The sequence below is a fragment of the Cebidichthys violaceus genome, unplaced genomic scaffold (assembly GCF_023349555.1).
Source record: "Cebidichthys violaceus isolate CVI_PGR_0920_01 unplaced genomic scaffold, fCebVio1.0.p SCAF_10, whole genome shotgun sequence".
Classification (NCBI taxonomy): domain Eukaryota; kingdom Metazoa; phylum Chordata; class Actinopteri; order Perciformes; family Stichaeidae; genus Cebidichthys; species Cebidichthys violaceus.
The window spans coordinates 17,097,297-17,121,373 of record NW_027176263.1 but is presented as its reverse complement, the minus strand read 5'-3'; the positions used below and the strand labels follow the sequence as shown (position 1 = coordinate 17,121,373).

Here is a 24,077-nt window from a genome sequence, read left to right as displayed (position 1 = left end):
ATACAGACATGATGATGTAATATGTCTGTTGATGTTGTCCAATCTTTAGTCTCTATTTGATCATGTGACAAGACTATACAATATATTCTTCCTAGTTTAGGCACAACATTTGTGAGCATTCATGCCTTTCAAAGTAAAAGCATCAGAAAGTAACTGGCCCCGCCATAGTACTGTGTCCTGGGGCCCGTTGTAATGACCTTACTCCACCAGTGCTCCAGAATAAAATGCAGGGTCCAAAGCAATGCAGCATCATCCAGCAAGGTGCCGCATTGGCCAATCAAACACATGGAAACCTAAACTCCTGGAGGATTACTCTGTAACGTCAACAGTGTAGCTCTACAGCTTACCTTGCCATTGCTGCGATGAAAGATAAAATAGTTGCTGCCATGATGACTTTTCCGAGTTGTTACATCTTGTGTGTAAGTAGTATAACAAGTTGCCTTGGTGTGTCCTCAGGGTGAAGTTGGTCTGCCAGGTCCTCCAGGACTGGACGGAGATAAGGTAATACGTTATCAGTACTTCATATTATTAGCCAGGCAGTTTAATTATGTCATAGATCTGCATTGTGATAGTAGTCCATTGATTGCCTCTGCATTTGGTTGCGTATCCCTGTGTTGCATAATGACAATAAATGACCCTTGAATCGTAACATAGCTTCTATCAGGTCAAATGAAGTGAGGTGACCTTGACCTCTTGTGTTTTCAGGGGCCCAGGGGGAAGCCTGGAGAGCCCGGTCCCGGAGGCCCAGCCGGTCCTGAAGGTCCCAGAGGGGAGGGCGGTGTCATGGGTTTCTCTGGACCCAAAGGGGACAAGGGAGACATGGGTCCATCTGGATCACCTGTGAGTGACCGTGTTAACCACACACCACACCACATCACATCACTGCCTGGGGTTCCCTGACCAAAGCCCCAGTCCCTCATCTGTCATTACCCAGAGGGAAGGCCTTGGGTTTTCCAGCTGCCCTCTCATTATCTAATTAGAGACTCACTAGCTGGGAAGAGACCCGAGGGATGACGTTGTGTTCAGCTTTTAATTCACTGCAGCATGGATCCCAAATGTGGCCCCCATATAAAAGGCTATTTGTAGCCCGGAGTTACTTTGAGAGCCTTTAGTTAAAACTGCTCTTCTGCTGCTTAAGTGACGTTTGCCGACTGTATGAACATGTAGTAAAGAACTAACCAACTCCTTTACTAAAGTCAAAGTACCAACGCAACAATATAAAAAAGCTCCATAAAATGAATAAATAAATAACATAAAACACATTACATTTAATACAGTTGAATGTAACTAAACTAAACCTCAAATGTCTACCCAAGTACATAATTAGAAGTAACAGGTTTCTAACAACGAGGCGTTAGCTACCCACTCAAGTGGAACACAAATAGGTGCCAAGCAAGGGCATGATGGGACCCTACATTATTCATTTTGAAAACAGATCAAAGTATGGAAAACCAAGCATTCGACATTTGTCAGAGCATTAAATAATTGTTCATAAACCATATGTTGCAGCTAAAGTTCCGTACATGTTTTAACGTGGACGGCTCCAACAGCATTCAAAGTTGAGGATTTATTTTCTCCAGCGCAACCTTAGCTTGAAAGCAAAATATATAAACAAAATGTGTTTGAAATAAAAATTGAGCCCAATTGTCGTGTACTGGCCCGGGTGCTGGTTGGTGTAAAGCTTTTGTTAATGGATGCTAAAATTGGGTGAAAGTAAAACCTTCTGATTTGTCTTTTATGCTTTGATTGTAACATGAAGATGAACTGGTCAGTCCCTGCATTGAAGCGCTCTGCCGTTGTCGTGATGTCCATCTCCCCTTTCTTGTTCTGTAGGGTTTAGATGGCCCTACGGGTGAAAAGGGGGCTACAGGGGCCCCTGGCCCTATTGGATTACCTGGCTCAATGGTACGCAGTGGTGCCCCTGAGGCTGCATCTGTCTGGATGCAGTGTCTGACCTGGCAAAGGGGGAACAGTAGAATTTGTATTCACCCCAAATGCTGTGTGAAAAAGTGCTGTGTTGTCTCATTCTTCATTCACTTAAGAGTTTGTGTGACTCTGGGACGTGACCCTCTGTGTCTCTGCCACCTGTCTCCACAGGGTCCTAAAGGTGAACTTGGAGAAGGAGGAAGGTCAGAAATGGTAAGGGTTAGTCATTAACCCTCAGGGCTGATTTCTGCAATTCCTGCTAACTTATAGCACAGCAGGTTTTATGAGAATCATTTTCTGAATTGAAACCTTTTGCTTGTGTTTGCGTGTGTCTGTATTTAGGTCTATGGACCTCCAGGGCCCTCAGGACCTCCAGGACCAGTTGGCCCAGCAGTGAGTCAAATATTCCATTCAACCTCTGAACCTTAACACTAGCCCATGCTTAAACGCCCCAAACACTGGAAACAAGTGTTTCCAGTTCATTTGGCTAATTTGGCCTCAGGGTGAAAGGTTGCAACCTCCCAACCTCTGCAGTTCTAAAATGTCTAATCTTATATCTACAATATATATATAAAATGTTATCGCTATTATTGTTAGATCTTGAGCGTGTCATCTTCTCTTTGGGTTAGGGAAATGTTCGTTGATTTGCATAATTTCCCTTTGCAACGAGTCCTGCAGAAATCAACTTTTTTATTGAATGACCTGAATTCTAAATACCTTCATTATTTATTTAATGTTAGATAATGATCAGGCGTCATGAACAAGTATAGTGTAACATCGTCTGCATATAGGGAAATTCAGATTTCTTTGTGATCTATATTTGTACCTTTTAACAAATGTTTAAAAATATTTTTCAACACTTCATAGTCATCTAATCTGTTTGACAGGGAGAAATAACATTTAGCTTGAATAAATGAAATAAGAAAATAAGAAATAAGTGAAATCAATTGGATATGTTGTTCATTAACTGAAGCCCACCACTAGAGTTTGCTTAATCATGATTATTTGCACTATTTATCTTGGAGCGCCTCACATATACCAGTGCTCTGGTATATTGGGATCCAGTAAACATCGTGTCAGTAATGATTGTTTCTGCTCCATCCAGGGATCTCAAGGATTTTCAGGGCCTAAGGTGAGATATCGTTACTATGAAATAATATCTAACAGCTCCTAAGTTTATTAAACAGGCTTCCGTTCACATGTTGTATACATGCATCCTAGCTGTTCAATGAATGAAAGTGTACAGATAGGTTTACATTGAGCTCTGTGTCTCAGGGAGAACCAGGCATCGGCATCAGAGGAGAAAAGGGAGCGTCGGGTCAGAAGGGCGACAAGGGCGACAGAGGCCATCTTGGACTCCCTGTAAGTACACTGGACTTCCTGTACCTGTCCTAACATGCTTTGCCTTCTGTCTTCTGTTTGTGTTAGATCCTCTTAACTTTCCATTTTGATTATTTAGGGATTATCAACCTTAAAAATCCATATTGTTTGAATCCTAGTCGAAGCATTTGTTATTGATGTTTCATGTCCCAGATGTTGCTTCTGTCATCATCATCCTGTTAAAGGGTTATTTCAAAGGAAGTGAATCATTTACATAACACTCCAAATCTAAAAAATGTTCTGCTTGTGTGGACATATTTATAAAATATTAACAAAACGTTATTCAAATTACGATTGGGCTGTTTTCAATGTTCTTTTATATGATTTATTATTATATGGCGTCCAGCACTTTAGGTTTCAATCTGTTGTTCTTGGTTTAACATCAACAGAACAATCTTTCTACACAGTCGCTGTCAGGTACAACCCTTCTCTTCCTTGACCTTGATAGCAATATATAATAGATCAATCCTCTTTTATGTCAAACTATCGATATTAAATGCAATATTGTATTGTTAAAATCATACAGTAACCTTTCATTATGGGCAAGAAGTATTCCCTAACCAGCTGACCAGGGGTGGAAACAGTATGAAGCACATTTAGAAACATTTAGAAAAGAATATAAAGGAGCGACCCTGTTCCTCTTTATTCACTATTATACAACGTTTAACCACGACCAGCTCCAAATCCACTAAACCAGCCTGAACATGAAGAACATGTGAAACCCCCGATGAGAGTCCACGGAGCAGAGCCGGACCCTGGTCAGAGCCGATGCTACACTACGATTGTCCAGTCGGCGTTTGAGGGGGCGGGACATAGCGAAGGGTCAATTTTAGCGTTAACATTCTGACTGTGTTATTCTGTTTAGCATTTTACTAATGACCAGTTTGTTCATACATTGTTGTGTGTGTGTCTTGAACAGTTCTGTTGTGTTATGAATCGGTTTCAAATGACTTTAAGTGTTTCTGTATCGCAGCACGCTTCTTTATTCATCGCCGCAGCAAAATAACAAACACATTCACCAATTTGACAACACGCACTCCTTTCTTTAATGGAATCGGGTATTTCTGTCCACCGCTTTCAAACGTATCTCACTGCCACCATCAGTGCAGGTAGTTAACTTAAAGACCATGAGCGGTGAGTGAAAGCTCTGGGAAACAAGAGTGTGGACCTTGCCAGTAAAAGTTGTACTTCCTGGTCAGATAACAGGTGGTTTTAAGTGCTTGGATGTGTTCCCATTGCCGGTGTTTATTGGGTAGAATCTCAGTCAGACAGTAGTTCATGTTGACTCAGTATCAGCTCCACCACGACCAGCTACAGAAGCGACTCACAGTTACTCTCACTCACTTTACCTCCACCTCCACCACTTCCTCACCCTTTATGTGTCATCATCTGAATGTGTTTTTGAAGTCACTTGAGTCACAGCTTCACTCACCTCCCCCCCCCCCCCCCCCCCTCCCCCTCCCCCTCCCCCACCTCCCTCCTACCATCTCCCCCATCATCTCTGCTCTCTAACTGTGTACGACGCTATACAGGGGGCTCATGGGTTAGACGGCAGACCGGGTCCAGTGGTGAGTGGCACAAGTCCCGTTCCAGTCCCCCCCCCCCCCTCTCCCTTCTCTTCCTCTTCCTCTTCCTCTTCCTCCACCTCCCTGCTACAGCTTGCTTGATGTCTGCTCCTCATATCTGCTTGCTTTCCTGCTTCCCATGCTCGTCACGTCTCTGTTCCTTCCTGAAGTAGCTCTGAGAGGACAGCGCTGTTCAGGGTTGGGTTCTGAGGATGCACTGGCATGAAGAATCTGCTTTCATGGCAAACAAGGCAACTCTATGTATCACCCTTACGCCCCCACGCTATTACTGACGACCTGTTCAGCAGTCGTGTAAGCTGGCTGAACGAGACTCTTTCTCTAAGTCTCTAAGTCAACGACTAAGAGGAAGAAGAGCGTCCCAGAGCCCACCATTGAAACCCGTTATTATCTTACAGCAGATCCACTGGTGTCAGCAGATATGTTGTCCAATATGTAACAATAAATATCATTTAGAAACAGTAACTATGTCATCCAACACAGACAGATGACACGATTTCAAATGTAACATATGGCAACATGTCAGTCACAAACAGATCCTTATCACAATGTTTGTGTTTGTGAGAAAGAATACATCAAATATACAGATCAGTACTGGCCTCAAGAGCTCAATATTTGTCAGGCTATACACCTTATGATTAATAGACTTAATCAATACAAAAATATTCAAAACTCTGAACTGCAGAAAGAACCAGACCTGGATTCAAACAGGCCCATGTATCCTCATACAACGGTTCCTCTTGCGTTGTCCTATGAAAGTCCAGCAGAACGTGTCACTTTCATGCATTCAGTCTTTTCAAAATAAACTTCCGTCTGAACAGGAAAGGACTTGGTTAGGTTTAGGGAAAGATCGTTACTGACATGTCTTTCTTTGGGTTAAAATGAGTACGGATGTGACGTTACTTAAGAAGAAATAAATCAATGTCGACTCTTAGTTTTACGCGGGACTCAAACAGCGGCCTCAGATATATAAGAGTTACAGTGCGTTACCTTTTGTGTGTATAGTTCATACAGTGTGTGAGAACAGGCTTATAACAGAGACCGGCCTTTATTCCTGCCTGTAAAGACCCACTCACTGAAACTTAACACTTCCTACACAGATGTTTCACAATAAAAGCCTTACAGCACATTAATCTGATCTAATCACTGATTTCCAGTTTTAAGAATATCCTTTCAGCACACTGGATCAATCTATTATTCTGGATGAAGTTATTATTATTATAATATTAACGATATATATATATATATATATATATATATATATATATATATATATGTGTGTGTATTTGAGATTTGACAGTTTGAGCACCATACGTTTTAATTTACGTTTTAAAAACCCAAGATAACAACAGAAACATTTTGTGGTTATGAGAAAACATATCTTCATATTGGTCCAAACAGTTCATCCACTCTGCGTCTGCGGTGTTACGTTGAAATCGGTCCCTGATCACAGCTAAAGAGGAGCGTTGCATAGTGCTGCTTTGAGTTTCCATCTGGTCTGATATCGAACGCCACAGCAGTGTGAATCCTCAGTCCTCAATGCTGCCTCTACCCTTCCTTGCCTCCTGCTCCTGTGTCAGCAGCGGGCTGCAAAGTTGCCATTGCTAAGAACTATCTAGAAGGGAGCATGCAGGTCTGCCCGTGCTGCATGTTGACATGTCATACAGTACATTTGGATCGCTGTATTCCATACAGCGCTGCCCACTCTGGATGTGCCTGAGATGCAAGGTCTTCCTCTCCAATCCTGAAAGCTGCTCAGACAGATATAACTGCAGCCGTTGACATTGTATTCATGTTCCCTCCTGTTTAACAGTTTGAACAGTAGTCAACAAGCTTGGTGTGTTAATGCCGTCAGGTGTCAGGACAGAAAACCATGTCCTGACCCGTTTCTGTCGCTCCAGATTACTACAAAATGTATCTTAACGATCCATGAGATTACCTTTTGTGAGATCTATTCACTTCCACCGGAAAAGCTTGTTGATTTACTGATTTGAGGCATTTAGTGATGACGTCGTCTCTAGAACTCCTCTGTCTGTATTTATTGTCTCTATTCTGTTTTAAAGGGTCTCATAGGACCAGCAGGTGTGTCAGGGCCGGCAGGACCAAAGGGGGAGAGAGTGAGTATCTCTGCGTTTTGTTCTGTTTTTAATTTCAATGAATATAGTTTCTGGAGAATAAACATTTAACATGTCTCTCTTCGCTACAGGGTGAAAAGGCAGATACAGGATTGCCAGGACCAATTGGGCCTCAAGGCATCCCTGTAAGTCTTTCATTACATTTCAGATATCCATCACCACCAGCAGCAGCTGTTAGCTCACTGACAGCAGCATGCTTGAAGCAAAGGGAACAATTTTACAATAACTGTGTTTTGCACATAGGGGACGTTTGCCATCAGGGCTCCTTAGGTTTAGCCAACAAACCTACTTGGTTAGGTTTAGGGAAATATCATGGCTTGGGTTAAAATAAAACTTTTCTGGCTTAAAGCCCATAAGGCAAACTTCTCCCATCAGTCCAAATGCCTAAAATCCATCAGAGGTGGTTTACAAAGACCTTTAAAACAACATGTGCTTGTTTGTCCTCTCAGCCAGATGAAAGCCTCATGATAACTTCCATTTATGTGTACAAAGATAATAGGATGTGTGTAGTGTCATGGTGGAGGTAGTACCGATCAGTCGAGGGGTTCTATGATCCATCTGGGTACTCCAGGCCATCAAGTACTTTAGATACCTTCAGCATAGAGACCTCACCTAGCCCCAGAGGAGCCCGACTCACTTTCTTCAGGTGTCATCTGTTCAAGATGACTCTAAGATGGCAAACAAGCATATTTCCCAAAATGTACTAAGTATGCATATTTCCCAAAGTGAGACAAACACGCACAGCAAAGAGATTTCTTTTTTTTTTGTCATTTCTTTTTGCAGGGTTTAGTTGGACCACAAGGACTCAAAGGGAACCGGGTAAGATGCCACCTATATTATTTGCCGGTTATAAAGATATCAGAACCAAAACCACCTTACATTTCATTTAAGCAGGTCACTTCTGCTCATGCTCATTACATTCAGCAACTGAATGAAACTCTTCATGAGTGATAATAAAAACAGACCAGACTGGTATTTGCATCCATAACATTATGTTAGCTCTGCCTCGTTGGGCCGTAACGGGTCACCTGAGCAGAACCGTGACGACTTCAAAGACCCTCTCAAGCAGCAGGAGGAGAGAATTAAAGAGCTGAACATCAGACACCTGGATGTTCTCTTTGATATCAAGCATGAAAGGAAGCCAGATGAGTCAGATAGTTTGCTTTGATTTGTTTTTAATGATCCTGAATTATTCACGTCAAGATTTCTTTGGCTTTCACAGATTAAATTACATCAATAAAACAGTCCAGACATGATTTTCTTTCATCAAAGAATAATAAAAAAAATAATGCTTTAACGTCGCTGAGTTTACCTCGGAGACAGCAAACAGTTGTATTGTCGTTTATGTGACATCATGTTGCATATTCAGATTACACGTGAGATTGAAAGATGGATATCACGCTCATGTCTGAGAGTAATGTGTTCACTTGATCAAATCACTGTGTGAAGCGTGATTCATGTTTGACTCGTGCACGAGCGTCACGAGCGTCTGCACGAGTCAACGTGAAGGACGATGGTGAGAGGAGAGACTGGAGGATGTTGAGGAGCTTCAAGAACGTCCGTTTTGCCGGCAAGAACCCGTAACAGGGAATAAAAGATCCAAACGTGTCCTCGTCACCAGTCCGTGTCAGAATCACGCTTCAGTCAGAGATGATACCCAAACGTGCTGACCGGATGGATAAATAGTTCTGATCTCCAGACAGAACCAGGGTAGCTCCTCACCAGCGCTTCCACTCTTTTAGTTCATCCAAGCCGAACATGTCCTGACTCCAGCTCTGTGCTGTTTGAGATTGATATCCATCGTCTTCATCTCAGATATGAAGACTGTAGAGAATGTCCACAGACGTTAAACAATGCCTTTAGTCGTCAGTGTTTCAGAGAATCAGTTTTTAATGTCCACACACCCTTCCTCTAAGAGAATGTTTCTGTTTCCTTCCCATTAACCTGTGACTCTTTTTAATATTTCCACTCCCATCTGTTAAGTCTGCACATTTCATAAGCTCTCTCAGCACATTCAACTGGCCTCTTAATAAAACAGTTTGTACAGCTAGAGAAGCCAGAAGAACACGCTTCTGTTAAACAGAGCTGAATGCGGCGGTCCGGTTGAAGGTGCTGAAGGAGGAGCTATGGGATGCTGTTGGTGTTTTCACTCTTTGTCCTGTCTCCCTCTGTTTCCGCAGGTCTTCCTTTCCCCTTTTCCTTCCCTCCACCTTGCTCTGTGGCCCGTGGCTCTTTTTATTGCCGGGGTTGCCCTCTCTCCCTCTCACAAACCTTGGCCTCCTGCTCCTCCTCCTGCATTCTAATGTAGTCCTGGGTTAATCTTCCTCCTCTTACACCTCCTCCTCACTTCTCCTACTTCCTACTTACCAAAACCTCTTCCTCGCAAGCCTCCTTGTAGTCCCTCCACCCCGTGACCCATACCCCAAATTTACAAGCAGTGCTCTCCCGTCACTTTTAAAATGAATGCTACATTTTGAATCTTGCGCAGTAAACAAAGGGTTGCATGTTTATGAGTCATTTTCAAGTTTAATATCTCAGAGTTAGATGAGATTCAGCACAGACTGAACCTTTACAACAGCTGCCATACTTGTAGTCCCTGGCATGATTTGCAAACTACTAAAAGGTCATGCAGTGGGCTTCATCATTTCAACTCTACCAAAAACAGCAAGGCTGCATAAAGAAGCGCTTTGTGTCCCGTTCAGTGACTGCATGCACCCGTCTCAAGTCTGAATGTCGGCCTCGGCCTCTAGCAGCACTCACAACTGGTCTCTGCATTTGAGCCTTAATTAGCCTTAATTAAGCCTGAACCTATAAATAGATTTATATAGATTATATAGATTCCAGTTGTGTAGGTGATGCCAGCAGTCAGGCTGCATAGTATTGTACATAATATTCACTTTTTTGCCCTTATTCTGATAAAAACAAACAATATTCCTACTAAGTAGTTTACATGGCTAATGGTGATAAATGCTCCAGTTTACAAGCAGCCTTCAAAACAGGATTTTTTTCAAAGTGTTGCACCAGTGGTGGGTTGGTCCGCCAGGCGAACACAGCCTCCCTCTTTCCCTCCTTCAACCTGAACAACTCATTACATAACTCGGGACCATTTGCACATCTCCAACAACCTGTTGACATCCAAGTCTTTCATGATGTTTAACAGTAGCTTGTGTTTCTCCTTCTGTCCTGTTGGGCGTGCGTCTCTACTCCAGTTCTGTAAACGGATGGCTAGTTACAGAACTGATCGTAAAAAACCCAATTGATAGAAATATTGGGAATGCGCTGTACACATGTACATAGAACCAGTACCATCGGAATAAGGCCTAATTCAGAATATCCAAATGGAATACGCTGTTCACATGACCTGTATCTAATTCATATTTCCATATTCCTTAATATTAGTCTAATATGAGTGTCCTCGTACGCCACTGTGTCGTCCCTATTGTGGTGTTGGCACTGTGCTCCAGCACAGTAACGGTGGTCTGCATACAGTTGGAAGTCTTATCAAGCACCATGAACTTAAAACAGTTCATTGAATTAGCATCACACTCCTCCACCATTGACTCATTATGGACAGTTAAGAGAAAACATATTTCACACATTCTTCTTCCTTGTCAAAACCTGGCACCCGCATTACCCACAATGCAACTTGACTGCTGACAGTTTGTTCAGACATTCAAATGTGTCATGCTAGCAGCGGCTAATGGAGCCTCTAGAGGTCCTTCTAACGCCACTCAAACTCGTAGAATTCAGACCCAACAGCACAGGCAGAGGTCTGTGTTGCTTTGTTGAACAGACCAGACTTCATCTCACTGTGAACATGACTACAGCCTCAGATGTCGCTCTTTCAGAAAACATAGCATGACTGTTACAACACCCAATGCTCGCTGCACGGTACATATTCTGCAGATTATGTTGCGACGCAAACACACCGTCGAACGTTAAGCATCACTCCAGTGTGTCCCTGTGCATGGACGGCAAGAGCCGGAACACACGCCATTGATTTCATTGTTCAGCGCAAATTAACATGCACCTATTATTTATTTCAGGAATCTAAATCAACGTGAAAACATTCATTTATTCAGAAAACAGTGGAGCTCCCCCTCTATCTCTCAGGGTTGTCTGGGGAGCTTGAGTCTCTTTCAGGGGAGATGATCTCAGAGTAGCTCTCCTGTGTTTCATATCCCCGACAGACACTGACTCAAAGTGACGTCATGCAGCTTCTTCTGGAGACACAGAGGTTATCTCCAAAAACACCTGTAAACAGACTTTAACGTGTCACATTGGTGGCGTTCCCCTTCAATGACCACATCAGCATCACCTTCATCAGCGTGTCTTCCAAACCTTTGACAGATCACTTCTAAAACATGATTTAATAAAGAACACGGTTAAATAAACCAACACTTGACTACTGATAGAAAAGTCAAAAAGCAGTCCTTCATGTCAAAACCCATCTGTCCACTCAGAGCTCTGCTGAATGTCTCTTACTAACAGTGTGTATGTAGGACGTCACATTCTTGAACCTCTGACTTTATTCTCAATCGAGGAGATTTTAACGTTCGTAACGACGACTCAACTAAACAGTTTCACTGCCAAGAATGAACTTCTTTGAACTCCTCCACCAGTCACTAATTATTCTTTAGGTTTTACTCTTGGACACAATCCTCTTACTCACTTCTAGAGTTGTGTTCAGTAGATTATCTTCCATGATAAGAAGAAATCAGAGTAAGAACCTTCTCACTCTTCTAAACCTACTTTGACTGTAGCTGCTAATAAACAAAGTGGACGCTGCTCACCCTCTGCTTCAGGCTTCAAACCCTCTCCCCTAACCTCCTCTACTCACCCTCCTTCTCCTCTAAATGTACATCACAACATCACATTGTCTAAAGACACACAACATGTCAGTGAATTAAGATAACTTGTTTTCTCATTTTGCCTAAATTACATGAATGGAAGAATACCTGATGGATGAAACCTTACAAAAAAGCAAACATGTGCTTCATGTGTGGCTTAATGATGGAGGACTAAAGTTTGTCTTTTTTTAATACGCTGTTGTTTGCAGGGAGAGAGGGGCAAGAAAGGCAACAGGGGGGCCAAAGGGGATAAGGGAGACCAAGGAGCACCTGGATTAGATGCCCCCTGTCCGTTGGTATGTCAGTGGTTCCATGTGTAACCAGCAGGCAAAAGGAAGTAGCACAGTCCCAGATGTCCTCAGTTTCACTGGAAACGTGTGTCCAGTAGTCTGCTTCCTTTTGTCTCTGGTCTTCAGTGTTTCTAATCAACCTCAGGCAGGGTTTTGTCCAAGTGTCCTCTGCAGCCTGTCAGTCAGAGCTATGGGGAGAAATGGAATTGAATTGATGCCATCCTAAAAGTTTCAGAGGTTATAGCGTAAAGGTGAAGAAGGACTCAGAGAGACCACAGACCACAACTCTGCCTGAGGAACCTCTTCTTTACAGGAAAGAGGCCGACAGGAACTAGGCAGCCACTGCTGATGAGTGTCAGTAGATCCTGCAGCTCTGCAATCCTGAATGCATGTTGCAAACACTCAAACTAGAGTTCTGCACAAACCCAAAACCACCGAGACTGTAGTCCTGCCCAAAACCATGTCTCTAATATCCGGCCCAAATAAATGTCATAGATACTTCTGATTCCCAGACCTGTAGCAGATCTGAAACGTTTTAACCATGAGCCAGACTAATGGAACCTATTGGTTACACTCTGCGCTCCGTTCCTTCTACCCATTGGGCTCTTGGAACTTGCAACACATGGCACCTGAACAGACACATCAATCCATCCATGTTCAGCCAAGTATCCAAGTGTGTTTGTCAGTGGCAGCAGGTTAAACAAGGTAGACCAGATGTTCGTCTTCCAAGCCAAACCAGTCTGTCCCAGGGTCTCCTCCCTGTCCTCTAAAAGGCATCCAGGTGAAATATTGACTCAATGGTGGAATAATCCAAACTTAAACTTGACCCAAGCCCATTATTATGAGACTCTTGGTTGGTAGCAGAACTCTAGATCAAACCATTTACAGAAAGAAACACTTTGGCATCACATTCCACATCTGAGAGCTTCATAAACCTTTCAAAGTCGTCTCAGTGAGCCCAGTTCCTGTCAGTCCCAGGTTGCCTGCATGTTTAGGAGACCTGCGTCCCATCACCCGGAGGACAGAAGCGGAGATCTTCTTGCCGTCAAGTAGCGGAAGACAAACCCTCCTCTGCTACCCACGACCTGCAAAACTGGTTTTTAAACGGCTGATTTCACAAACAGGGTTTCCGAGGCTTTAAAGGGGAGAAAGGTGAACCGGGCTTGCCAGGCCTGGACGGGCTGGATGCCCCTTGCCCTGTGGTATGGTGCTCTTTTTTCCCTTCACTTACCCCAGCATGCCTCTAGCTATCCCTAACCCAACCCCTGACACGTTGCACTGTAGATTTAAAAAAACATGCATGTTTGCATCGACATTTCTATCTGCTTATTGTAGTTGACTCACCTCATAATAAGCCAAAACTTTTCCAACTGACCTGTAGAAGTAAAGCCTTTCCTTCTGATACCAAATACTCGTTTAACTCAACCTTTCCATCACAACTAGCTTCCTATGTGAACTTCACATGCAGATATATGATCGTGACTAATATCAGCAGACACATAACCAGATATACTCTTTAGTCTACAGCCTTGACATTGTTGTTAAAGCATGCTAGAGCCTTCCTTCATAACACCTTGATTCTTACACCTTCTCTTGCATGGAGCACCGATGTTCTCCATCTTCAAGGCATCATAATACCACAGGTGGTGAGAAGCAGTGAGGATCTAGATGAAGTGTTCAAAGCGAGTCAGAGTCCTGGTCCTAGCATGTGAATTATTGTCTTTGCAGCACATTTTGTTTGGTTTTTATTTGTCCGGTTTAGACTTTTAGCCGAACAAAGCCAGCCACAGTACAGTAAGACAACTCTCTGCCATGGCTCCTGCTCTGTTTGGGGATGACTTTGTAGCATTAGAATGTAGACACTGCTCAGAAGGTGACACTAAATACAAGATCCAGGTGTTATCAGGAGTTACTGGCACTGCTGAGGACGGTGAAGCAGACAAACAGGACGACCACAACAAGCTAAATGTTAGCGCTAACTGTTACTCACACTGCGGGACATTTGGAGATGACATGAATGTCTCCAAAACAACTGAGTGTGCAACATGTAGTCTGGCTCTGCAAAAGCTAATTGATTCCAGGTGGTTAGATTTGGTATTGGAAGGTATCTTGATCACGGTTCATAAATATGGTATCAGGAAACGGATCGAGAAAATAGGCCTCTGTAATTTCTGAATTGCAGCTCCACAGGTAAGACAATGTGTTACAAATGTTAGCGATAGTCCTCTGCATTGTGACTGAACTAAATGAAATCATGTAGCAGAATATTGGCAGTTTCTATATCACACAACTGGCAGCCTGCTACTGACTGGACATGTACTGGAACAACAGCACCGCCCCTCCTGTGTGCCACACAGCAGCACTGTGGAGTCATGTAGAAACGGACAAACCCAACAATGTGTAGCATATCTAGATACAGAGACTGCTAATGTGGTTGGTTATGAACGCATTTGTCTTTTTGTATTCATGCTGATATGTGGTCCTCTATGGAGTCAGGAGGTCTGGAAGTCATTGAACAACTGCAGAGGTTTCTGTTGATGACAACCTTCATGTTCCTGAACACAGAAACACAGGAACACAGAATACTCCTGGATGATGAGATCTGTGGAATCAAGTTGTTATTCTCCAGACACTTTGTGTGGTAGTAGAGTAGTCAGCAGCTCAAGTTAGACTCTTTGTCATTGCAGTTAGGATCCATAATCATCCTAAATTGGCCTGAAAGTAAATTGATTGACACTGATAGATGTGTGATGTGGTTGTTACAAATTGCTACTTTTATCTATTAGCAGAGCAAGAAACACATTGAAACCCATTGAAACACATTTCTTTTTATACCAAAAATCAAGAGTAAAACTACCTTAAAAGTAACCAATGAAAATGAAACCAGGAAATGAGTCAGCATTGTTGCACTTCCACTTCCCTCACCTCAGAGTGAATGAATGTTATCTGTTAGATGTCAGAAATAAGTATGTCTCTTCACAAGCTGAAGAGATGTTAACTTTTTGTTTTACGACATGTAATACCTGAGAAGGAACTCTTCTCATGTATTTTCTTATTAAGCGAAATGTAACAACAAACACCTTGAACCTTGAAACCAAAAGTATTGTGCAGCAAAAGAGCGTTTCATCCTAGAACTCTTGACGGCCATAATAAAGACTGTCCCCACTCTTCTACCACTGGCTCCATGTGTTTCTGTACAGACCTGTAAGCTGCTGTTGTTTGCGTCGTGCTTCAGGCGTGGTGCTGTTGTTGGTCTCTGCTGCGTACGTTGTGTTTGTCTTCACGTTGTGTTTGTCTTCACGTTGTGTTTGTCTTCACGTTGTGTTTGTTTGTCTTCACGTTGTGTTTGTTTGTCTTCACGTTGTGTTTGTCTTCACGTTGTGTTTGTCTTCACGTTGTGTTTCACTTCTCGTTGTGTTTCACTTCTCGCTGTCTTTGTCTTTGTCCAGGGAGACGATGGCCTACCTGTACCGGGATGTTGGAATAAAGTAAGTGCAGCAGCTGGACACGGTGTTTGACGCTCGAGGACATTGTTTGAACTAACGTGTGATATTTTTGTCTTTTGCTTTCTCCTTGCAGTGACCATAACTCTGGAATGGCTTGTGTGATTGTACATAGGATATTTATTTTTTTACATTTTCCCAATTCTGTTATACGTGGGGGAAAAAAATTAAATCCTAAAAAATATATATGGCAGCATTTTTGTACAGATGTTTTATTTTACTACGTATGACAGTGTTTATGTATTGGATTTTTATATCTATGCATTATTTTAATATTGGATAAGTCCAACATATGCATGATATTTGTGCATAATGTGAAGTGGATCTTGCTTATTAACTTATTGTATTATCTGGTGTTGTGATGGACCATGCTGCACTGAGTGGTGGGGCGGGACACGTTGTGTGTTGGCGGTCGGGCTCTCAGCTGAACTCTCCTCTTTGATGAAGCGTTGAACACACCCCAGGTTAATGTTTACACGGTGACACAAAGCCAATAAACGTGTGCACTCAAACGTTTGCTCCTGTTGTCGTGATGAACACGCAGAGTCAAAGGACCCGATTTAGGGCTGTCACCATGGTAACCGATGTGTTTGTCTGGTCATGGAACAGCTGTGCATAACGCCATGGCTGCATGTTGAAGTAATACAAAATGATAATGCAATTAAAATGCTGACCAGCTGAAATAGTTGTTGTATCAAACATGTTCTGTGTAATTATCAGAGATAGTTACACGTCGATTCATTATGCTGTTAGCTCAGTAGCTCAAATGAGTTATAATAATAGATATGAAGCTTTGTTTCACTTCCAATCAGAATAATGAGGGATAACATGAAAACACATTCATATTTCTTCTTTCTTTTCTCTAGTTTGTCACCATGATTTCAGTGTAATAACGTAGATTCAATATTTCACTAAATTAAATTGATTATGTATCAAAGTGTTTCAGTATGTTCCATAGCGAGGACAAAGTACTCGAGCGAGAGAAGTAATCGGTCCAGACAGAATGTATCATCTTGTTGATGATACATGTGTGAAGGTCAGCTCATCATTCATTGTTCATATCTACAGGATCAGTAGCCAGATTAGTTTGGGATTTCTTGCCTTATGTTGAAAATATAAACATCTGAGTATTGTTAACGGATGTTTTGAAGTTCCAAATATTGATATCGGCCTCAAAGATCCAGTATCAGTTAACAATGATTACATGTTGTGCTCAACATCTTTCTCCATTATGAGCCGGTTTATCGTTTATTACACTAAACACAATTATGACAAGTCCTTTACTGCAAAAACCAGTTCCAACCTGCAGTCTGTAGACGAAAAGCTATGCAGGCCATGCTCCTCAGAGGATGAACCCTTTAGAGTCTGGGTATTGCATGAACGCTCCTCTACTGCCACCTATAGGACAAAATAATAAAGTAATGCAACATCTGTATAGGTGGTGCTGAAAGCAATGCTTTTACACCATATCCACACCACACCATGAGGTGACAGCCTTAAATCCAGCGTTTGAGCTCTGGTTTAGAATCAGGTAGTCTGATCGAGACGATCACAAACCAACACGTGTTTTCTGGAGGAACCAAGATCTCTTAAAGTTCCCGCATGAAAATGAAAATGTTCAGTTTTACAGCAGGAAATCATCCGCTCAATGTTTCAGCTTCTTGCATTCCTTCTGATTCTAACTTCATTGTAAATAGTTGTCTGGGCGGCAACTTCCTGCTTTAAGACTGTCAGGCTCTTGTTGGTCTGGTTCAGCGTACAGGATGGAAATATCACTGCTGACCCTTAAGGCTGCTGCTGTCATCGATACGTCGTCTCATCCGTTCATGAGGGAAGCTGGAACCTGCTTGGACAATAGGGATCGTTTCTTTTAACTATAGATCAGGGCTCTTCAACGTTTTTCAGGCCAAGGACCCCCAAACTGATAGAGACGGAGCAGGGACCCCCGACTATATATATATTGTTTAAAATTGTGTTTTATATTAAACTGGGCCTAGTGCCATGTATAAACATACCTCTTTATTGTGCATTCAATACTAAGCTATTCAAACAGTACACAGCTTCATGTCTTCATGTTTTTATTTTAAACATAAATGTGGAAACTAAAATGAGTGATGGTCTAGTAGTGCCACTGATATGCATCAACATACCTGTTATCTTGCAGACAATACTGACCTATTAAAACAGATTCATGTTTGGGGAAACTAAATTTCGCAGCCCCCCTGCAGTACCTCCGCGGACCCCCTAGGGGTCGCGGACCCCCTGTTGAAGACCTCTGCTATAGAGCGTTTGAATCTCAAGCATTCTCATGGACCTCGGTAACGTCGCCCAGTGGCTCCGTGTTGGAGGCGTGGATGGATGCTCACTGTGTGCTGCTGCTCTTTCACAAAGCTTGGTTTGCGTTTCTGATGTTGCCGTGAGAGATTGTTGTTGACTCATCGTCATCATCGTCGTCATCGTCACGGTGATGCACAGTGCCTCACATTAACCCACTCCGTCGTCACTCGCTGGCCCTCATGTTGCTGTCATACCGATCATAAATACTTAGGTCCAGACATGTGCTGAAATGTTTAAAGTGTTGATTGTGTTCAATAATTAAATATACATTTCTGAGGATTTTGGTTTTGTTCTCAAAATATGTTTGAAACAGACTCATGTATAGATGTGAGAATTCTATTCTTTCTCTGTACAAGATGCAACATTTTAGAAGTTAAACACAAACACAATCATTTCAGAAAGTCATCATCTCAGACTGCATGACTGCTCCTCTGTCTTCAGCTCATTTTTAGTTCAGGTTTCAACCTGTGTCTTAAACTGCTCCTGTGGTTTAGTCTAAACCAGCTGCTGTGTCCTGCAGAATCTATTGCAGACCTGATTATACTGAGGTTTAATGTCAGTGTCTGAGTTAATCTAAGATTAGTTCTAATCAGAGTTTTTAAAAACTAGGTTTAAAATTAAGCAGAGCTTTGTTGCACCTTTCTCTTTTTGAAAAATCTAACTTTAACCCTGAGTTAAATCGAGTTTAGTCAGTACGCAGATCTGTGCTGACTGTGTGCTGTCATGACCTGTCACAAGGCGATCAAAGAGGGTTCCTTTAAGAACCCTTCATTCCTAACATAACGGTGCATCGTTCACTAGCTTGCTACAAAGTCAGTTAGTTGGCCTAATGTCACTCATGATGCCTCGGCAAAGAAGCTCTGTTCTCTTATTATTATTATTAGAGTTATTGAAGCAATGAGGCCAAACAATAGAAGATTAAACAACGGACAGTGGAACCGTAAGACTCTTTCACAGAAAGGGACAAAGAGACGGATGGTCAAATGTCCCTGTTCAGCTCCGGAATAGTTCCCTTCAGTGGCGTTCCCTGTGTTTCATACCTGGAGCCACAATGACAAGAACGAACCAGAAGAACCAGTCACATGTCTCTATGTGACAGCAAAGCAGGTAGAAGAACATGAAACCCAAATAACAGGATTCAACAGGCCTCTGCACAACCCAGCAACACTGCAGCAATAAAACACGTATTCATCCTCACACTGAAGAGAAGCATTCAACTATGATTCACATCAGAGGAACAATATTAACCATTTCATAACAGAGAAATGATACGAAAACGTCTGTTTACAAACTCTCACACAACTCATGCAGTGTAACCCAAGTCTCACTTATTCATTCGTATGATCACTACTTCACAAAAACATCTTCACTAAATCTTGACTGTTCGGGGGCACTACTCTGACCCGGTCTCACTCCCAACCGACCTTCAAGAACCACAGCGTGGGTCAGCGCCCCTCGCCGTCTGATACCGACTCCAACGTGAACCCATCCACGTGTGTGTGAGGCGGTCAGAGCGATGAGGTAGTTTAAACAGCAGTAAGTGATGGGAGGGGGGGATGGACGGATGAGTCACACTAACAGGACTTTCACCCAGGGGACCAACGTTCTGGTCCTGTGTCAAACCAAGTCAAAGTTATCGTTCAGTAGTTTTGATACCAGTTATTTTACAAAACAAACAAACTAATTTGAACCCAAACCAGAATCTTTTCCTGAACCAAAGTAAACCTAAAAACGAAATAAATCGATGTCGTAAGTTTATTTTGATGAGAGAATTTTTGCATGAAATGAGCGGAAATATGATACGACTCCAGAACTGACACCAGCGGATCCGTAAAGCGCCTTAGAGTGAAGCGTGGGGCCACTGACCAGGCGGCGCTGTTTGAAGAGCAGCAGTGAGGATGTGTTCATGGACAAGGAGCCCTTTGGTTCAGTGAAGAGGTGTCTGTGAAGCAGTGAACAACTGGACAAATGAGTCTGTACGAGTTGTGTGAGAGTTTTAGGAACAAACATTTTCATATCATTTTGCTTCAATTCATCAAGACCTTTCTCTGTTAGATGTTTTGTCGTTTTGGGGCTGAAGTATTCCTTTAGTAGGAACTAGTTGAATAAAGTGTCATTACATTCTAAAGCTGCTGAACTGAGTGTTCTGACATTACACCCAGGTCCTTTAAAGCATTACATACATAGTATACGGTGGAAAGAACTTTATAAAATGTGTCTTGAAGCTCAACAGGCAGCCAGTGTAGACTTAGGAAAAGTTCCTCCTCGTTCTTCGTGTGTTTCTCTACGAATGTCCAGCAACACACTCGTCACGTGCAAACGGTCTTTTCAAAATAAACTTCCGGCGTCACAGGAAACAACTTTGTTATGTTTAGAGAACAAAACCACTTGGTTAGGTTCAGAAGCATAGTGTGGTCAGGATTCAAAAATGACCAATAAATAATTATGAAACTTGGAGGAAAGTCCCAGACCTCCTCCCAGCCGTGATGTGTCCCTCTTTACACAAAGCGTTTGCTGAAGCAACAGTGTGCCGGAGTGTGAGGTTGAAAGACTAATTTGTTTAGAACGGTCTGACAATGCACTGGACATGAAGGACTAACGATGAACCCTCTCTCATGCTCTGCTCATTCTAACGCCCCTGATCTCCTCTGCTTGTTTCTCTTGAAGTGATTAAACTGTATTCCCACGTATGTTTTAAGGGTCAACATCCGTTCCAACTGGCTAAGAAGTAGAGACCGTATCCACGACGCCACAGACGAGGAAACTCAAAGACATTTGGAGATACCTTTGAGTTTTCACCCCAAACCTGGAGTTGGCATTTCAGCGCTTTGTTCCAGGAGGCTGGACAACAGGGCTCACAGGGTACCGGTGGAGGCTCAGGTGGCGGTGGTGAGCGCAGCGACCTCAATAAGCCTGGAAAGTAGAGGCGTCGCGCTGTCCTTTAGCTACTTATTGAAGGCTCTCGCCCATCACAGCCACAGGGAGGCGCTGCACCTACTGCTGTGTTTCTTTGACTGCATACACTTTGATCTATTTAACTCCTAGAGGAAGTGAGGCGTGGACACTGTAGCACTTGCTATTCTTTGTAACTGTGATTCAGAATTCAGAGCAGCTCACAGAGCAGGTAGACGCTACATGTTTCCCAAACATAACGCAGGGAGACCCTCCTGATGATTCCCTCCAGATGTTATCTGACTCTCTGACTGTACTAATGCAGCTGTGGCATTCTGTTTGAGGGACTGTGCTGTACAGGAATCACCAGCAGCTCACATCATGCCTGCTCACACACACACACACACACACACACACACACACACACACACACACGGTATTATGTCTCTTTGTCTTTATTGAGGTGTTGAAAGACGCCGTGATTTAACGCCGTCATTGTAAGTATTGTACAATAGAAGACGAAGGATCGTATGTATAAAAGTACTCAGTCTTTGTAAATAGATTGCATTAATGAAACGTGATTTCCAGAATAAGCACAGAAGGTCAGTATTCATATGCTGATTATGTACAGATTGATATTTGAGCTATTCTCACATTTGCATGCCCAACATATCCAGTCTCTATCACATGCATTTAATATATTGCATGTGAATAGTGTTTTTACTTTAAAATATATTAGTTTCCAAATTATTCAATCTTTTGTTTCTCTGAATATAAATTGATATTTAGTAAAAAAAAAAGAAAAATACACCACAGTAATATATTGTAACAGCTGCAACTGTACATGCAAATAACCTAAAAGCACGCTTTGCCAGCGTGTCACACGTTCCTGTTTCATTGAAGATATAATGTACAGAAGCATTCCTTATGTCATTTTGAAAGCTGCCTTGCAAACAGACCTGGTGTGTTTTATTGTTGTTGTTGTTGTTGTTGTTGTTGTTGTTGTCTTTCCAGTTTTTCAGTTCAGGAGTTTGACATGTTTCATAGTTTCAAACACTATTTAGTGAATGGGGGGGTGTTCATTTTCAAATCTTATTTAACAGGAATTAGCCTAAAATAAAATGCTTTATTAATGAAACTGTTTCAATAGAAAGAGCACAGGGAGCTTAAAGTACAGCAACTTCACAAACCACGAGACAGAAGACGAAACCCAAGCAAAGATAAAACTATAATGTGTCCAGCAGCTCCTGTTTTGTTCAACCTGTTGTCCTTTGAGTTGGACAGTCTCACTAGATGCGCTGTGTCTCTTTACGTGTAGCGTTGCTCTGAGCTCTCTCAGCCCACATACAAGATCTTAACCACCATTTACAATCAGCAGCATCTGACTGCATTACAACAGTTAGGTCCTTATGGTGATGTTATCACTAAGTTATTATTTCAATAGCAACTTTCACGTCAGGCAATGTAGCATTTACCGACTGATTTATTTCAAAGATACGCTCCCTGATTGTTCAGCCCTCTTCTTCCTCGTTCTTCATCTTCAGACATCACGGAGAGGAAGGTCTGGCTTGTTGTCAGGACCGTATCTTTAGCGTTTGATGCCGGAGGTTTCTTTCTTTCTTTCTGTTTTAAACTCCACATTTCTATTTTGCACAAACATGGAGCTGACACAGTGTTCTCTGTCTGAAGAGAGCGAGCTGGTCATTAGTTTGCTTCACCTATAGCCTACGAGTTGTATCGGTGTGCTCTTTATGTAATACGCTGCAAACAAAGCATTTGTGCATGAATTTGGGTTCTGGAATACCAGTATGTAATAATGTATGTTTTAATTAACCGTTTGCAACATGTTGCAAAAAAGAACATGTTTTTAGCAGCGCTGAACCACAAAGGCGTGACTTGACTCGTTGAGTACACACATACTTCTGGGTTCAACCTCAGCTACGTTGCGTTGGTGTGACAGACGTGTTGCGTCTGTATGAAGTACTTTCTTTACTTCCCTTGATGAGTTCTTCAGGTGTGCCATGATGCTCTGGATGAGGTGGAGGCCATTAGTCTGGTGATCAGATTCGTTGTTTCAGTCTGATGTCAGGCTTGTATTTGCTCATTTCTATTAAAGTAACTTTCAGTCGGTTGTTGATTGGGGGGTGGGGGCACACAGCGGGACCCCTGGCACAACAACAGAACCGCTTCCCCCTGCTGTCTGTTCAGATCACGGTGCCTACTGTTGGTGAAGTCATATATAGCTCCAGGCATTCAGGAAGAGTCACCACTGTGAGAACAACAACCTGAGATGTTTGACGCTTTTTCCGTGGCGCTCCTGTGAAACCGTGAGGCTTCTTTGAAACGATCAGAAAAGCCCCCAGACCTGTCTGAACCACTGAACCAATCAGAGATGAGGGCGGAGTTTCAGGGGCCTGGCTGGGTGGCCATTACTTTATTATCAGAGTGCATTACTGTACTAACCATGCCTGTATTTTACTCTCTTTTATTTAGGTCACTCTGTGTTGAATTTGGAACGTGAAGTAGAATAAGTAGAAGAAGTTGGCCTGCTTTACTTTGATCAAAGTAGTAATCTTGATGTATAATTTGTGTCAGTTTGAATTTGTGTACTCGTCAGATTCGAATAGTATCTCAGAATGGCTGAGAGGGCATTATGTAGAACGTGCATGTTGTTTCATCTTCTTTCCTGTATCAGTCACGCGACATTGAATGGACTGTTGTGCAGACGTCTGCTGTCACAGCGTTGAACTGAGATGTATAAGTTTGTTTTTCAACATTCAACGTGACTTCCACCCACAGTTGAGGTCGTCACTTCACTCCACATGCTGAGTGTTACTTCAGTGTAGTAATGATGTAGTAATGATATTGTTTTTGTTTTCCAAAAGAAGTTATTTGTACTTTTTATTATTTTTATCCAAACAATGGCAGCTGTCGTCACTAATTGCCAAACAGAGTCACTGTTCAGTACAAGTCCACTTTTTAAGTTTGTCACTGACTCAGAATAAAGAACCTTATTTTCACTGGAACACGTCGTTGTTGTTGTTGTTGTTGTTGTTTGTGTGAAACACACGACACCTTCACTTCTTCCTACTGATGGATTTATTCCTCCTTCTACACCTCAATCCACCGTCCGACTGTACAAATACATTCAGACATACAACACAATCTGACGCTGACGTGA

The 24,077-nt window shown here is 42.5% G+C and overlaps 1 protein-coding gene across 1 annotated transcript in view; it reads left to right on the top strand.

Annotated features, from left to right (window-relative positions):
- Nucleotides 1-23,922, top strand: part of col13a1 (collagen, type XIII, alpha 1) — a 60,212-nt gene extending 36,290 nt beyond the window's left edge. Inside the window, exons 27-40 of the mRNA XM_068727975.1 lie at nt 457-501; nt 706-840; nt 1,834-1,905; nt 2,098-2,139; nt 2,269-2,319; nt 3,032-3,058; nt 3,202-3,288; nt 4,839-4,874; nt 6,953-7,006; nt 7,096-7,149; nt 7,808-7,843; nt 12,084-12,170; nt 15,614-15,652; nt 20,704-23,922. Of these exons, the coding sequence (XP_068584076.1) occupies nt 457-501; nt 706-840; nt 1,834-1,905; nt 2,098-2,139; nt 2,269-2,319; nt 3,032-3,058; nt 3,202-3,288; nt 4,839-4,874; nt 6,953-7,006; nt 7,096-7,149; nt 7,808-7,843; nt 12,084-12,170; nt 15,614-15,652; nt 20,704-20,736 (798 nt within the window). The 3' untranslated portion in view covers nt 20,737-23,922. The remainder of the gene's footprint in view (nt 1-456; nt 502-705; nt 841-1,833; nt 1,906-2,097; nt 2,140-2,268; nt 2,320-3,031; nt 3,059-3,201; nt 3,289-4,838; nt 4,875-6,952; nt 7,007-7,095; nt 7,150-7,807; nt 7,844-12,083; nt 12,171-15,613; nt 15,653-20,703) is intronic.
- Nucleotides 23,923-24,077: the final 155 nt, after the last annotated feature.